Source organism: Aspergillus pseudoviridinutans (genome assembly GCF_018340605.1).
Source record: "Aspergillus pseudoviridinutans IFM 55266 DNA, scaffold_5, whole genome shotgun sequence".
Classification (NCBI taxonomy): domain Eukaryota; kingdom Fungi; phylum Ascomycota; class Eurotiomycetes; order Eurotiales; family Aspergillaceae; genus Aspergillus; species Aspergillus pseudoviridinutans.
The window spans coordinates 2051681-2066150 of NW_025091285.1; the positions used below are offsets into that span (position 1 = coordinate 2051681).

Below are 14470 nucleotides of genomic sequence, written 5' to 3' on the forward strand. Positions count from 1 at the left end.
GTTGTGATGATGAGAACAGCTGTCATTATCTTCCAATATAAGAAAGGGTAAGTTAATGGAAACAAATCAATAATGTGTATTATGAACTGCTGGCCGATGAGGCTCCTGGCCTCAAGGGACAAGCATGATCAATTGGATGGAGCTTTAGGCTTCTTCTCCCCAGACAGACCTGTGCCTAACAGGAACAGCAGCGGATGATTGCATCCTCCCTTCTCCGCAACGTGCGCTAATCCTAAAAAAGGAGATGCGGCCCGTCTGAGATTCCGCAGCTCTCCACGTGACATGTCGTCATTACTCCGTACGGAGTAATGCCTCGATTCCCGATAGTGCGAGAAAAGGCCGGAAAGGCAAAGCAGGGAGAGATGCGGAAAATAATCAAGCCACAATTACCTACGATCTAAGTTAAAGGATCGCCATGGTCTGGCCATCCACAACTGGCCTGCCAGCATCGCAGTGAATGGCGGATGCGTCTGTCTTCTTCCTTTGCCTCGTCACGCTTTGCCCGCCTCACAATGGGTGCAGTAGGAGTTTCTCGTCTGCGCTGGACGGTCCCTCCTGCTGCGCTGGGCCTCCTGGGTAGTGGGGTACTTTATAATAGAGGTGACCGCAATAATCAATTGTTGCAATCGGACTCAAAAGCATGCTTTTCTGTCTCCTCTGTGCGCAATGCCAACGAACGGTCGAAAAAGAAGTGTGCAGGAAGTTCAGGTGCTGGCGACGAGGACCATGCTCAATATGCAGAGACGGGACTTTGGACCAATATCATGCACAAATTCGACGGTGTGAAGCAGACAGTTGGTAACGCCGAATGGATCGAACTAGATAGTATCAAGAAATCGATCATTCCTGACTGGACCTCATTGCTTCCTGTGACGGTGCAGAAACTGCAACGCGAGCTCTCCATGGCTCCTGGCTCTCTTGCGGAAGAAATTTGGAAAGAAGCTCACGATCCAGACGTGCACCCAGAGATTCTTCAAGAAGCCAGAGTCCGCGTCGGAAATACTTTGTGCAACGAAGAGTTGGCCTTCCGGCGCAAGCGGCAACAGCGCGCTGTAAAGGCATTGGCTTCGTACTTGAATATTCCTGAGCAGGATATTCATCCGGATGACGTTCCTATCATTGCGATGTGCGGTTCGGGAGGTGGTCTGCGCGCCCTCGTGGCCGGCACTGGCTCGTATCTTGCTGCTCAGGAAGTGGGATTGTGGGACTGTGTCACCTACACCGCTGGCGTCAGTGGCAGTTGTTGGCTGCAGACTTTATATCATTCATCGATTACTGGTCGGAATTACAATCGGTTGGTCGATCATCTGAAGAACAGACTTGGGGTGCACATAGCGTTCCCACCCAAGGCTCTCAATCTGCTCACAACTGCACCTACCAATAAGTATCTGCTCAGCGGACTGGTTGAGAAATTGAAAGGCGACCCCGGCGCGGATTTTGGGTTGGTCGATATCTATGGCATGCTACTGGCCGCGAGACTTTTAGTCCCCAAAGGAGAACTTGGAGTCTCTCACCAAGATTTGAAGTTGTCTAACCAGAGGTATAATCTCTACGATGGTGCTCACCCAATGCCTATATATACAGCTGTTCGCCACGAGATCCCGGTGCTAGAAGCTGTGGAAGATGAAGAATCGAAGAAGGAAATGACACCCGAGAAGCTTATTAAGGCGTCACAGAGCGAAGCATGGTTTCAGTGGTTCGAGTTTACCCCCTTTGAATTTTTTTGCGAGGAGCTTGGTGCAGGTATCCCCACCTGGGCTTTGGGGAGGCATTTCAATGGTGGTCACAACGTGATACCCCATGGGGGATATCCATTGCCTGAGATGCGTGTTCCGGGATTAATGGGCGTGTGGGGTAGTGCTTTCTGCGCGACGCTATCTCATTACTATAAGGAGGTTCGACCGCTACTGCGAGGCATAGTAGGCTTCGGCGGCATAGACTCTTTAATCCAAGGAAAGTCAAAAGACCTGGTCCGTGTCCATCCGATCGACCCTGCGACCATTCCCAATTACGTATTAGGCATGAAAGGTCAATTACCGCCTTCTTGCCCGGAATCCATCTTCCAGAGCGAGCATCTCCGGCTCATGGATGCGGGAATGAGCAACAACCTGCCCATTTACCCTCTTCTAAGGCCAGGCAGAGATGTCGATATAATTGTCGCCTTTGACGCCTCGGCTGACATCAAGCAAGAGAACTGGCTTTCGGTCGTGGATGGATATGCCCGTCAACGAGGCATCAAGGGGTGGCCACTTGGAGCGGGCTGGCCCAAAGAAGATACCGGGCTGAAGGAGACAGAAGAGAAGTTGCGGGAGCCGCAGAATATCACGCAAGATGCGGTGGACGAGAAGATGTCTGACGCACTGCGAAACGGTCCCAACGGCCATGAAGACAGAGTGGGCAAATCGAACCCCATGGAGACTCCCAAAGGATCCAAAGCCGGCGACGACCGACCATCACTCCAAGATACTGATCTAGGCTACTGCAATGTGTGGATCGGCACAAAGCAAGAAAGGGTGTCCGACAAGGAACCACCACCGTCGAAGCGGTTATTCCATCCCCATAACGGAGATGATTCGGAAGTGGACTTCCATCTCATGCATCCCGACGCAGGCATCGCCGTCGTCTACTTCCCCCTGCTGCCCAACCCCACCGCCCCGGAGCTGCCTCCGAGCTCCTCGATGTCCAAACAGCCGGTCCCCGCGCAGCAGTCAGAGACGACGTCTTCTGCAAACGTCAAGGACCCGGTACGCCCTTTGACGCCGTACCCCAGTACGATTAACCCAGAAGTGGACGATTTTCTGTCCACTTGGAACTTTGTTTACACCCCTGAACAGATCGACTCGGTGATTGGGCTTGCCAAAGCGAACTTTGCGCAAGGCGAAGAACAAGTGAAGCGTGTCGTGCGGGGAGTTTACGAGCGCAAGAAATCCGACAGACTTCGACGGGAGGAACGGGCGCATAGGGGACGGATGGAAGGGTTTGTGCCCATTTGACCTGGATTCGTCGGTGTTCGCATCAATATATTTGGCGGTTGAGATGGCGATGTAAGAATAGTTTGTTAGACTACGATGTGGAGTAATATTGGGATAAAGATTGGTGTTTAAAGATTCACATTTGGGCTTGATTATACTATCGCAACAGACAAATATGCGATACGAACATATAGAGGAAATGATGAACAAGCGTGGTTATCTATCGCGCACTCCTCGTAGAATCAGCATCGCCGGAATGGTGCTCGGAATCGTCACCATTGTTTCCAAAATATGGCCGGACGCCTTCGAAATCCCCATTCTCATCTACCTTGGGTGTACCCGGCTTCGATTGTCCTGATTCCACTTCGCTCTCCGCAAGACTGACGTCCTTACTGTCATCGGTCTGCTTCCGCAGCCCTAGCTCCTTGCTGAGCTCGTGCATCGAGTGCGCAGTCGCCGATACCGCAGTAGCAGCCGCCGTACTGACGCTAGTGAGCAACGGATGGTCTGTCGCGCTCGTAAGCCCCTTGGTTCCGGTGTCGACCTCCGCGATGCGCGTGGGAATGTTCTCCTGCTCCTGGAGGAGACGGTCCTGCTCGTGCTCGTCGGCTGCGACTGTTTCCTGGCCGCGCCAGTCGGCCGGGTGGCTCTCGCGGATCGGCTCGCCAGGTTTGGGCTCCATGATGGTTTGCGCCATGATAGCGGTATCCTCCTTCCCGGGCTCGCAGATGCCGAAGCGGGAAGGTGGTGCGTACCGCCAGACAACCTTGAGGCGGTCGAGCGCTTTGACGCCCCGTTTGGAGGTCCCCTTGATCCCGTCCAAGGACTCCCAGTCTGCCTCGAAGACGCCCGAGTCGTGCTTGTCGCCGCCTTCGAAGTAGGCATTGAACCAGACGTGCGCGATGGAGGTCACCATTGCCCAGCCGGTGTAGGCGGCTTTGCTGCGCCGTTCGAAGTCGATGTTCACGTCGGAGGAGGGAACGATGACAGGTGTGCTGGGGCGGAGAATGGCAGCGGAGATGCGTCCTTGGGGAGCAGCACTGAGTCCTTTAGCTCCTGATGCTAGGGGCGCGGTGACGGTGGGCTTGGGGGAAGAAGTGGAAGCGATGGTGCTTGGCCATGTAGAAGCCTTGGAATCGGGTACGGCCGAGTCGGTGGTCATATCTGTTTTGCTGCTAGTACTGCTCTCGCTGCCATTTTGGGTATTCTTCGCTGGAAAGATGGCCTTGCCATCGTCAACGACCGTCCGTTCGCTCCGACGGAACAAGTGGAAACACTTGATCTTCTTGCCCTCGTCGACATAACCCTGAATGGCAACTTTGACTCCATCTCTCAGGCCCCAAACATGCAGCTCGAGGATCTCAACCGGCCGCTCAACGTACTTCTTGTCCATCTGGTTTGCCCACCGGTCGACGTATCCCACCCAGCGCAGTTGGCTGGGGATACTCACCCCAGGCCCGAATCCTACTCTCATCCGCCTCGCGGTGAACCGCTCAAGGGCATCTTTCATCTTCCATCCCTCTTGGCTAATCAGGTAGCTGCACGCGATGGTCCCACTGCGTCCTTTACCGGCTTTGCAGTGCACAACGGCCACCCTCTTCCCTTCAGCAGGCTGTGACTTCACATCGCCATCTGGATCATCTAGTCTATGCAGCCAATTCCTCATGCTTCCCATGATTGCTGGGATGAGCGCAAACGGCGGCGGATGATGATCCGGCCATGGGTAATGGTGGATTCGTCCATAGACCTCCGAGTCAGGATATCCAGTGCCCTCAGCTCGAAATTCCCAAATCCACCAGTCCTTGCCATGCTTGGCGTCGAGGAAGTTCACCAAAGCATCGAGAGGATTCCGATATGCACGTTGCGGGTAGGTAGATGACGGCCCTGAGGTTGCAATGACTATGCGCAAAGAATATGCGTCAGTGGAGCCCACTGAATAATAGGAAGAACAAGTCGAGACATCACTACTAGGAACGGACAGAACGCTCACGGTTGTCTGTGACGTAGCAGAGGTCCAGGCCGGCCTCAGGATGTCTTAATCTGGGACCAGCAACAATCTGCCGGAGGATGGACGCCTGCATCAATCAAGGAGCCGAGCATTGTTGGTCAGTCTCAGCAAGAAGGCAAACAAGTTGCTGGATCTAGGGATGGGAGAAAGGGGCAAAGCATAGAGACGTACCATTGATTTCAAGTGCCGTGAAGCAGCTGTATCTCTTTCGTGAGTAGATTCTTGGAAGACCTTTCAAAAAGGTTATCTTACCATTTGAAAGACCTTGTTCTTGTTGAGGCTCTCAGTTTCCCAGGTTCAGCGGAGAAGGTTGCAGCTGATGCTAATCGAACACGCAGAGTCCAGATCTTCTGATCAGTCGTCAAATGGAATATGCAATTACTGCAGACTGATCATTTGATGTTATCAATTAGATATCTAGAGCGATCTGAATATTCCTCACAAGAGAAAAATGACACGACGACCTTGGAAATAGTGATACTTGATAAGCAGGGCAACTTGGGGGTGATTTTGCGGACAACGCGGGGATGATGTCACAGTCCCCAGAGCGGCAACCTGATTGTTTACAGTTTACCTAGAGTTACAGTGACATGCACATGGGAAGAGAAATAATGAGTATTAAAGAAGAGTTATAATTTCTCCGTTTCTTTTTCTCGTGCTAGTCTATTAGGTACAAGAGAACAGAAACACACTGAGTTCGATCCTGATATCTCATCACAAAAATGCAGATGCTAGGTATGGGGAATATCCTGATGACATGCGGTTCATCATTAAGTCGACAGTAGCAGAAACAGACCAATTTTCATATCAATGGTATAGATCCTAGTTTGTACATCGTTTCTTGACCCTCATATCGCCAGTGTTAGGGCCGTTATCGCGGATCAACGCGATCAACAGGTTCCATCAAAAGCCTGACTCTTCAGATCAGGCTATCTCGTGATCAAGTATAGAGGCGCCATTGTCAGCTCAAGCAGCACCATATGTATCCGTCACAGGAATAGTAAAGTTCCTCATAGTAGATGTGACGTTGGCCGAACCCTCGGCGTAGAATTCGGCTCCAGGTTTGAACCAAGCGTGCATGACCTCGACCTTCCATCCGCGAGGCTTCAAAGCTGTTACTTTAGCTTTGATGTGTTTGTCTCTGCAAAAGCTGTAGTCTGTCTCCACGTCGGTGCCGTTGCACGTAGTGTTGAACCCGGGAGTGTTTGGAGTAGTGATACCCATAATATCGAATCGATAGTCACAAGCCTCAGGAGAGCAGCCAGTATAAAAGTTGGAGACATGCCAGGTCAGGGCAGGGTTCACGGTGTGGTAGTGATAGGTGGGAGCTGCAACGGTTATGTCGAAGATAGACAGGAGCGCGACCAGCAGGAATGTAGCAAACTGCATGTTGACGTGATTGATCGCGGTATGAAATTGTAGATAAAGAAGAGGTGACTGAGGAATATATATGTGCAGGAGATATATACACCGGCAAGACAGATATTAAGTATTAGATTAAATCAACAGAAAGCACACGACCCATCGAGGACTTTATTATGAAGAATGAATGAAGAGTGAAAGAAGAGGACGAAGGGTGCTGAAGAGACGAGGACGTGATCGAGAATGTCTGCGACTCATATATCGCCAAACAAGTCCTAGGGCAGGCAAGCATGGGAGAGACCTGCTTCTGGCCTGCAGGTACGGGTGGAGCAGAGTTTCCAGCGCCCTAAAGTTGTCAGTCAATTAGAATCAAAAACATCACCTAGGTTTCCAACCGCGGATGTCGATCTCCTGCAAATCTGTGAGGTGCGCGAAGCTGTGTCACTGGGTGTCTCGCTGGTTTCTAATTATAATCAGCAGGAGAACCCGCGTCGCAGGTGTAACCAAGTACCGAGAACCAAAAGAGACCAATGTCTGCCGTGCGATGAATCAATTGCAACCCCATTGTCGTCTCAACATCGGATCATCAGACGATGGACTGACTTGACACGCTTACTCCGACGATCGCAAACCGAGGATCCATATATAGTTCGGCACCGTCACGGTCCGGTGTTTGAGACGTTCCTCCGCCCCTTGAATAGCTACTCGGATAAGGACTGCTCCGTAAAGCATGAACTATGAAGGAGTGGTGCAGTGAACCATAGTTCAAAACGTCGACTAAGGTTTGATCGCAAGGATGTAAGTTCTCGGAGCTTATGTTGGCCTGCACTCATMCTGGACCCCAGTATTGTATGCAGTGTCGCATTGGGTCGTTGCATAATTTCACAAGGGATCAGCATCATTCAACATAGCTATCGCGACCGAACCAGCGACCATGTTGAGCGACTTCTGAATGTGCCCCATATCTATCCTCTGGGTTCGCTCCTGTTGATCATGGTGAGACTTTCGACTAGGAGTTCGAAGTTCGAACCGAAGTTTGGGTGTTTGACCACCGATTCTTGGCTTGAACAAGGGTCAATGCACTGGGGGTTTCACTAAATGTTTAGGCTATATCGTTGATGTTCCATTGTGTCTCACTCAGACTCAGCGGTTCTACTCCCCACAACCACATCTACAGTGGGGGTTCAAAAGTATTTGATCCCTTCAGTGATACTAGCGGGTTCCGGGGGGTCAAATACTTTTGAACCCCCACTGTAGTCATGGCTAAAATATCTGATGGTTGAACACCATGGAAAGTAACGATCATGAGCAACGCTTGGGGCCGCCGCCGACCCGCTGAGAGGTGACAAATCTGCTACTCAAAAGACAATTCTAGTGGAGGTATCATTTCCCATTTCCTCGTATTCGACGGGTATACAACTGTACTATACAAGGTATAAATTGTGATACATATACAACTGGACGACAGGGTGCCTTTTTCAGCCCCTTGTCTCCAAATTTACCTGGGTTGCGTCTCATCGGGCTTCAACTGATCTTCCGGCACAAGGCCCCCTGGCTCATAGTCCATCCAGCCCTCCTCTTCTTGGGCCCTGGCCATCGCCAAGCGTCTTCGCTTCCTCTTTCGTCTCTCCTTGCTCGCCGCTCGACGGGCTTCCTTGGAGAGAAGCACCCGCATGGGAGGCTCACGCATGCGACGCTCGGAGCGGTCTGCATATCTTGGAGGCGTCTCGGACCCTATCTTCCTGATAGAAACCGGCTGATCTGAAGCTCGTTCACTGCGCTCAACGAGACCGTCGGCTGAGTCATCCTGCATCTGCGGATCGTTTCTCAATTGAAGCGCAAATTGATCGTTGGACTCGGAGCATACGCTCTTGATCTGTTGGCGCGTGTATGCATTGGGACGGAAACCCCGCGCGACCAAATCCTGGTAGTACCTGTACGCCGATTCAAAATTGCCAGCATCTAAGCACATCATGATCAGGTGTTCAAAAGTTTTGTCGTTCGGGATCACTCCAAGCGAGGACATCTCCTTTACCGCAAACATGCCGGCTTGAATGTTTTTTGCTCTGCGAGCCATCCCTATAAGGGTGTTGTAGATCGAAACGTCGGCCTTGCCTGGACACAAAGTGTAGAGCTCCTGATAGAGCGAGATCCCTTCATCAACCGCAAATGGGTCATTAAAGGATTCATAGTCACAAAGTTCGATGACCACATGCGCGCATTCCATCGGAATCGGGTACTTCAAGGATTTCAGCTTCTTGAGAATAGCCCATGCCTGCCGTGGACTAGTCCTCGTCTGAACCATGTAGTTGAAAATGGCCCGCGTCGAAGTGTGTTCCAATTTGATTCCGGCTTTGTGCATCTTACAGAGAATCTCGAATGCCGATGAGAGCTTGCCAGACTTGACATGCGCCTCTACGGTCTTCTCGTAATCCTGCAAGATCAGGGGGACATCACTTTCCGAAAGAAACCGGATAACTAAAGAAGCGAGCTTAGTGTCGCCCTTTTCGGCCGCGACCGTCAGAGTGTCCCTACACAGGACCTTCGAAGGATGGAGATACCCCAGTTGTACCATTTGCGTCCATATGTATCGGGTAGTTTCGAGATGAGCTGCCGCGACTGCGACATCCAACACATACAGCCACAGTTCCGTCGTCATGTCATGACCCTGACTTGTCCGCTTGCGCATCTGCCGGAGGACTTCGTCGAAATCATGAATGTCGCAGAGGTTGTATATCAACAGACTGTGTAGCCAATTCTCGACCATAATTTCCTTCCGCTCCATGTGCGCGATATGGTCTAGTGCGAGTTCGAATTGGTTTTCTCTCAAGAGGCCGGCCACCACGTAGTGCCAACCAGCGGGACTAAGAGGCAGCCATCGATCTCGGAGGGTGCGCAGTATTTCTTGACGCAGTAGGTAGTCAGGATGAACGGCGAGAACCTATGATGATTGTCCGTGTAAGTCAAGGAACCCTTATTCGTAGAGCTATGCCTTTAGACAATGAGATGCCATACCTGCAACGCAGCATGAAGTGTACCGGAATCTGCAGGTATCCCATTCTTCTCCATCTCCGAGAGTAATTGGCGAACAACTTCCGGCGAGCCACGCTCCGCATCAGAGTTGGCAAGAATCAGCGCTCTGTAGTGTCGTACTTCGGGGCGCACATGGCGATCTCTGATCAGTATTCGTAATATCTGCGACGCGCTGAGGATTTTAGGACTTCCAGTTGCTAGTTCTTGAAGTCGATTCTCAAGGTCCGCCGTTGACCGCTCTTCGAGATTTTTGGGAACGCCGGGAGACGGAGGTAGGGTAATGTTGGGGCTGAGAGGCGGTCTGATATGTTCCCGGCACTCAGAATTCAATTGAGATTGTTGCGAAGACTGCTGTGCTACTGAGGATTCGCCGTGGCCATCGCCCTGGCGTTCAGTGCCTTTCTGCGCCTTTGGCTCCTCACTAGCTTTTGTAGCATCGCTGTTCAGACATCTTCGCGGAGCAGTGCCGATTGCCGATGAGAAATCATGTCTTTGTGGCCTTTTCCCTCTCGTGAATGGCAGCCTGATATGTGACGCACTGATCCGAAATGATGGACATAGACAATACCAGAGTCCATCGAGAATGACCGTACTTCGGCGCATCTCGAGCCCATGCAAAGCGGAGTTCTCTTTGCGCATCGGGAAGCCGAAGAAGAGAAGCACACTCACGTGACTTGTGACAACGTCAGAGAAATACCCAAAATTTATAGGTAACCAGGACAGATGGGGTTGATATAAATGTTTTGATAAATTTTTGTACTTTACGGATATAATTTACTAAGTGACCAAGTTCAAGAGCAGTAATCCCATTGAAGAAAAAAAGCCACCGAGCCAGATACGCCAAGGCCATGCTCGACAAACCCACCAACTGGTCCTTCCTAGCAATTTACATGCTTGATCTCCCCGGGGTATCGATCATTCTCTCTTCGTCTCATTATGCGCATGTAATATCCATCTAGCTGCCGCCACGACCCCGGCCGCGACCTCGGCCACCACGACCACCACCACGGCCTCTGTCGCCCCTGCCCTCACGGCCACCGCGATTGCGATTCTGCGGCTGGTTCTGCTGCTGTTCCTTGACCATCTCCACAATTTCCTCGGGAATTCGCAAGTATTTGATCTAGACGCTCGTTAGCTCGGAATGAGAGCACATCGAAGTAGCATGTAGGCAACATACATTGTTTCCTCGCACGTAGACCTCTGGTAACCTGAAGAAGCGGTCGCCTTCGGGGCTAGTCTGAACAACCTCCTTGAGTATTAAGTTCATCCAGTTATCGCAGTTGGCAAGATGTCCGTTCAGCGTCTCGCCGTTCTTGAGCTCCACAAGCATGGGGTGGCCTTGCGCGGCCGTCAGAAGACCCAATGGTAACTATGAGGTGCGCGATATCTTAGCGACACGAGATGTAAAATGCATGGAGCAATAACCATGTTCCGTGGGGAGTTTACTCACCATTGTGAGGTTGGGCAGATGTGATGAGGAATAGCCTGGAGCGCCTGTCCTGGTTAATGAAATAAGAAAAGGGTAATTGGAAAAGACAGTCAATGATATTCCTGATACAGGATCAGGACTTAGAGAGAAGTTATATGATATGTCCAAGGATATCAAATAAGCTCCACATGAGCTTCCAAGCGGCGGGTGGTCGCAACTGCAGAGACCCGGAGAAAGTGAAGTTCCGAGATTTGCGGTTGAGTATGACCACAGTTGGAGGCTCGTATTATTATTGTTTCCGTTCTTGACCCTCTTCTATCCCATACACTGTATCTTCAATGGGTCATTCAAATCGCTCAGCATATACAATTATAGTTGACCGGCACGGTCTGTACACCACACGGTGGCAGATCCTGGAATCACCGTTGGCCTCCAATCAGCGGCTTCGAGTGAACTTGAGCGATTGTAAGTAGATACGATCACATACATTTGTGTAGAACAACGAATTTCAAGTCCTCAATTGGTAAAATACATAGAAAGGACGTTGTGCAGTGTCTCAATACGAACTGCACCGTCAAGACATTGTCATCCGCCTCTACACTTTTGTTCGCTTGGCTGTATCTGACTCCTCAACCTCGTCCTCGTCGTCCTCCACCGTGAACTTTCGCTTGACCCGTTGATCTCTGCTAGTCCCGCTGGGTCCAGCGCTCGCGTCATCTGAAATTTCGGCACCTGGCGACTGTTCTTTCCCACTGGCCTTGAGTTTCTCTTCACGCTCAGTGAATTCTTTCAAAAGAACTTCGTAGCCTTCTTCAACATTTGACACTGTCTCTTCGAGTTTCTGGATGCGCTCATCAAGATCCAGTTGGATCAGGATGTCCTTGGATCGTTTGTATAGGCGCTGCTTGGTGAGCATGCGCCACCAGTAGTAGCGCCGTTCGTTAGGATCCTCCGCCCTGTGCTTCTTAATCAGGAGCCGCGACATGTTTGCTCCGCCGGCATGTCTATTTTTGAGAGGGATCTGACTCAACAGGAACATTTCGAGAATGTGAGCAAACTGCGTAGAATCAATCTTGTATGATGTACGAATGTCATGGAGGAGTTTGACTGGAATGAGGGCGGCCGTAGGAACACGTCGTGGTCGTTGGTTTCTTGAGTGCGCCTCGTAGGGATCGGGGTTGATGTTCACCTCGTGCTTGACGAATTCAGGACGCAGTATGTGGTAGTCCGCAGAGTCGCGGAGAACATCAAAGGCTTCGTTCGGATCTTCGACGGTCAATTCAACAACAGTGGGGTCCTGTACGCAAGCCGAATGGATGGTGGTATACAAGTGCCTGCCATGTCCTGATTTCTGATGAGGAGGGAGGATAAGGAACTGGGCGATACGCAGACGCGATGGGAGCTGTGAAGGATGAATCTCCGGTCCAGAGGGAAAGGGATCGTCCTTGACAACGGGGATTTGTGTCTTGTCCCTGCGGTAATGCCACCAGCGATACGTTGTCGCATATCCGACGATGGAGTATTCGGAAGCAGTGGGTGTTGGAGGTTTCACTTTCTCGTATCTGTAGGGGACTCATCAGCGCATGGGTCATCACGTCATGGGACAGTAGATCCACATACACGAAGTAGACAGTCCATCTTTGCAGCGTCCACTCGGGATCATCTGTGGCAAGAGGGGTGCCTGCCTCGATGAAGAGCGACACAAAGATTTGAGCACGATCCAGCAACCGTCGAACATTAGGGTCAGCCAGCGAGCCGGCCCAGATCTCATAGTTTCTATTCCGAGTAACATAGCTGTGTACCAACTTGCCCGGGGGTTTGAAATCTTTCGCGTCTTTATCCTCTAGCACGGCCTTCTCGTAGTCGGGGAGGGTGACAAAGGCCTCTACAAGTTGATGTCTTGATTAGAAAGAAACGGAGCAATATTACTGGGTGATACCAACCTTCTGAGATCCATGGTCTCAAAGTCTTCAGAATATCGACTGCCGCAATGTCCTCAACGGGCTTGAATTTCTCATCGTACGAGATGTGAAGGTGTGGGCGGAGGTCATGCGCCGCGAACCGTAGACGGATAATCAAGCCCTTGTAACCGAAGATGCGCTCATCATCGCCGAAGATGGGGTATGTGAATTGAGGATGAAAGCTAGAGGCAGTCTTCAGCTTCTGTTGGTCGGGCTGGACTATGGTGATGTTGACGGCGTCGTTCGCATCGCACGTCCCTGGAAGAATGCATCTCACGATCAGCTGGATCCAGGACAGTGAGGAAAAGAGTTGACAAGGAATGGGGTGGGAAAATACATTCGCCTTCGTTTTCCATACTGAGACGCTATGGACGGATGACAGGAAATGTTATGGCAATAGGGAGGAAGACCGGAGCTGAAGATATTCTCTCGTCCTTCTTCTCGGCGCGTGTTGAGGATGATCGCGTTGCGCGGAGAGCTTAGCAGGTATAACCTTTCTAGGATTAGCGCCATTGAGAGCTGTTGCTTAGTGTTACCCGTCCATCTACGGAGCATTATGAAGCTGCAGCTAGATGCATAGGATTGGTAGATTTTCGAACGGCACTCTTTACTGATAACTATCAATTTAGTCATTTCAGCTAATTGAGCCTTGCTTCCATAAGTAATGTATGATAACCCATTGTCTTATAGGTTGCTCAGGTACCCTCGCTCAAAGGCTGTGTTTATGGCAAGGGGAACAATGCCTCCTGCTCGAACGTGAAATTGAGAGGTAATATCGCGATAGATTTCCGAGCTCTTTTGGCCAGTGAATCAGCTGCCACATTTCCTGGGACGCTGTTGTGCCCTGGAACCCACCGCACCTCAAGCCGAATACCCAGTTTGTATAGCAGCAATGCTGCTTTGATGAATGACGATACTATATTTTCTGCAGTTCTTGTCGCATAGGGAAACTTCGAAATCTCCGTCAATGCTGCTTGAGAATCACTGAAGATTGTCATTTTCCTCCAATGGTTGCGCTTTTGGGCAATCTCCGCAGCCACGTCGAGCGCTGCTTTGATTGCGAAGAGCTCGGCTGAGTTAGACGAGTGGACTCGTGCAAGACCGAAAGCTCTAAACTTCCATTCTTTCTTGTTAGGCCATCTCTTGTACACCACAGCAGCCGCAGCAGAGATTCTTTTGGTTGGGTTAGCTGAAGTCTGAGGATGAGTCCTTGCAAAGGAGCTGTCTACCCAGAAAACACACGAGTCCTGAAATTCTCGCGCAGGTCGCAGCCCGGATGCTAATAGCGCATACTCTCGGGCGTATCCGCGCTCCTGTATCACGATATCCCCGCGAAATCTGCAATGCAAGGGGACGTACAGTTGGAGTCCTTCGCCGTCTCTGAGATAGTTCTCATACTGGGCCGGTAGAGATGATTCTTGCTGAGTAGTAACCCGGTTAGGTTCATCTGATTGAGGGCTAGCGATGGTCTCAGACGCCGATTTAGCAAGAGCTTGAACTTGTTCGGTTTGTTGAACAATCAGAGTCAGGTACTGAGCTACCGGTTCCATCTTCAAGAATTCAGCAGATTCGTATGCAAGGTCGTTCCTTGAAGAAGAGGTAATGTAGTTCCAAGTTAGCTGCCTAAGTAATACTATCGGGGTGACAGGAGTCAGCGAAGAGGATACCATGGTTAAGTGCACGGTGCAGCGATAGTGTGCTGGTA

General features: G+C 50.9%; 7 protein-coding genes across 7 annotated transcripts; 1 reads left to right on the forward strand and 6 right to left on the reverse strand.

Moving 5' to 3' along the window:
- Nucleotides 1-512: 512 nt before the first annotated feature.
- Asppvi_007772 (putative phospholipase A2 (PlaA)) lies at nucleotides 513-2993 on the forward strand (the record flags this gene model as incomplete). Its single annotated transcript, XM_043303655.1, has 1 exon — nucleotides 513-2993. One exon carries the CDS (start codon nucleotides 513-515, stop codon nucleotides 2991-2993), a length of 2481 nt encoding a protein of 826 aa, XP_043159590.1.
- Nucleotides 2994-3192: 199 nt separating this feature from the next.
- Nucleotides 3193-5053, reverse strand: Asppvi_007773 (putative phosphatidylinositol-3,4,5-trisphosphate 3-phosphatase; the record flags this gene model as incomplete). The annotated part of the gene is made up of 2 exons (XM_043303656.1): nucleotides 3193-4871; nucleotides 4963-5053. The coding sequence occupies 2 exons, from the start codon at nucleotides 5051-5053 to the stop codon at nucleotides 3193-3195; spliced, it is 1770 nt and encodes a 589-aa protein (XP_043159591.1).
- Nucleotides 5054-5946: 893 nt separating this feature from the next.
- Asppvi_007774 (uncharacterized protein) lies at nucleotides 5947-6369 on the reverse strand (the record flags this gene model as incomplete). Its single annotated transcript, XM_043303657.1, has 1 exon — nucleotides 5947-6369. One exon carries the CDS (start codon nucleotides 6367-6369, stop codon nucleotides 5947-5949), a length of 423 nt encoding a protein of 140 aa, XP_043159592.1.
- A 1471-nt stretch (nucleotides 6370-7840) lies between these two features.
- Nucleotides 7841-10014, reverse strand: Asppvi_007775 (pentatricopeptide repeat protein; the record flags this gene model as incomplete). The annotated part of the gene is made up of 2 exons (XM_043303658.1): nucleotides 7841-9283; nucleotides 9358-10014. The coding sequence occupies 2 exons, from the start codon at nucleotides 10012-10014 to the stop codon at nucleotides 7841-7843; spliced, it is 2100 nt and encodes a 699-aa protein (XP_043159593.1).
- Nucleotides 10015-10330: 316 nt separating this feature from the next.
- Asppvi_007776 (U6 snRNA-associated Sm-like protein LSm4) lies at nucleotides 10331-10828 on the reverse strand (the record flags this gene model as incomplete). Its single annotated transcript, XM_043303659.1, has 3 exons — nucleotides 10331-10495; nucleotides 10553-10744; nucleotides 10826-10828. 3 exons carry the CDS (start codon nucleotides 10826-10828, stop codon nucleotides 10331-10333), a joined length of 360 nt encoding a protein of 119 aa, XP_043159594.1.
- A 571-nt stretch (nucleotides 10829-11399) lies between these two features.
- hat1 (histone acetyltransferase catalytic subunit HAT1) lies at nucleotides 11400-13121 on the reverse strand (the record flags this gene model as incomplete). Its single annotated transcript, XM_043303660.1, has 4 exons — nucleotides 11400-12366; nucleotides 12425-12689; nucleotides 12748-13023; nucleotides 13103-13121. 4 exons carry the CDS (start codon nucleotides 13119-13121, stop codon nucleotides 11400-11402), a joined length of 1527 nt encoding a protein of 508 aa, XP_043159595.1.
- A 366-nt stretch (nucleotides 13122-13487) lies between these two features.
- Asppvi_007778 (ribonuclease H family protein) lies at nucleotides 13488-14315 on the reverse strand (the record flags this gene model as incomplete). Its single annotated transcript, XM_043303661.1, has 1 exon — nucleotides 13488-14315. One exon carries the CDS (start codon nucleotides 14313-14315, stop codon nucleotides 13488-13490), a length of 828 nt encoding a protein of 275 aa, XP_043159596.1.
- Between the last annotated feature and the right edge of the window lie 155 nt (nucleotides 14316-14470).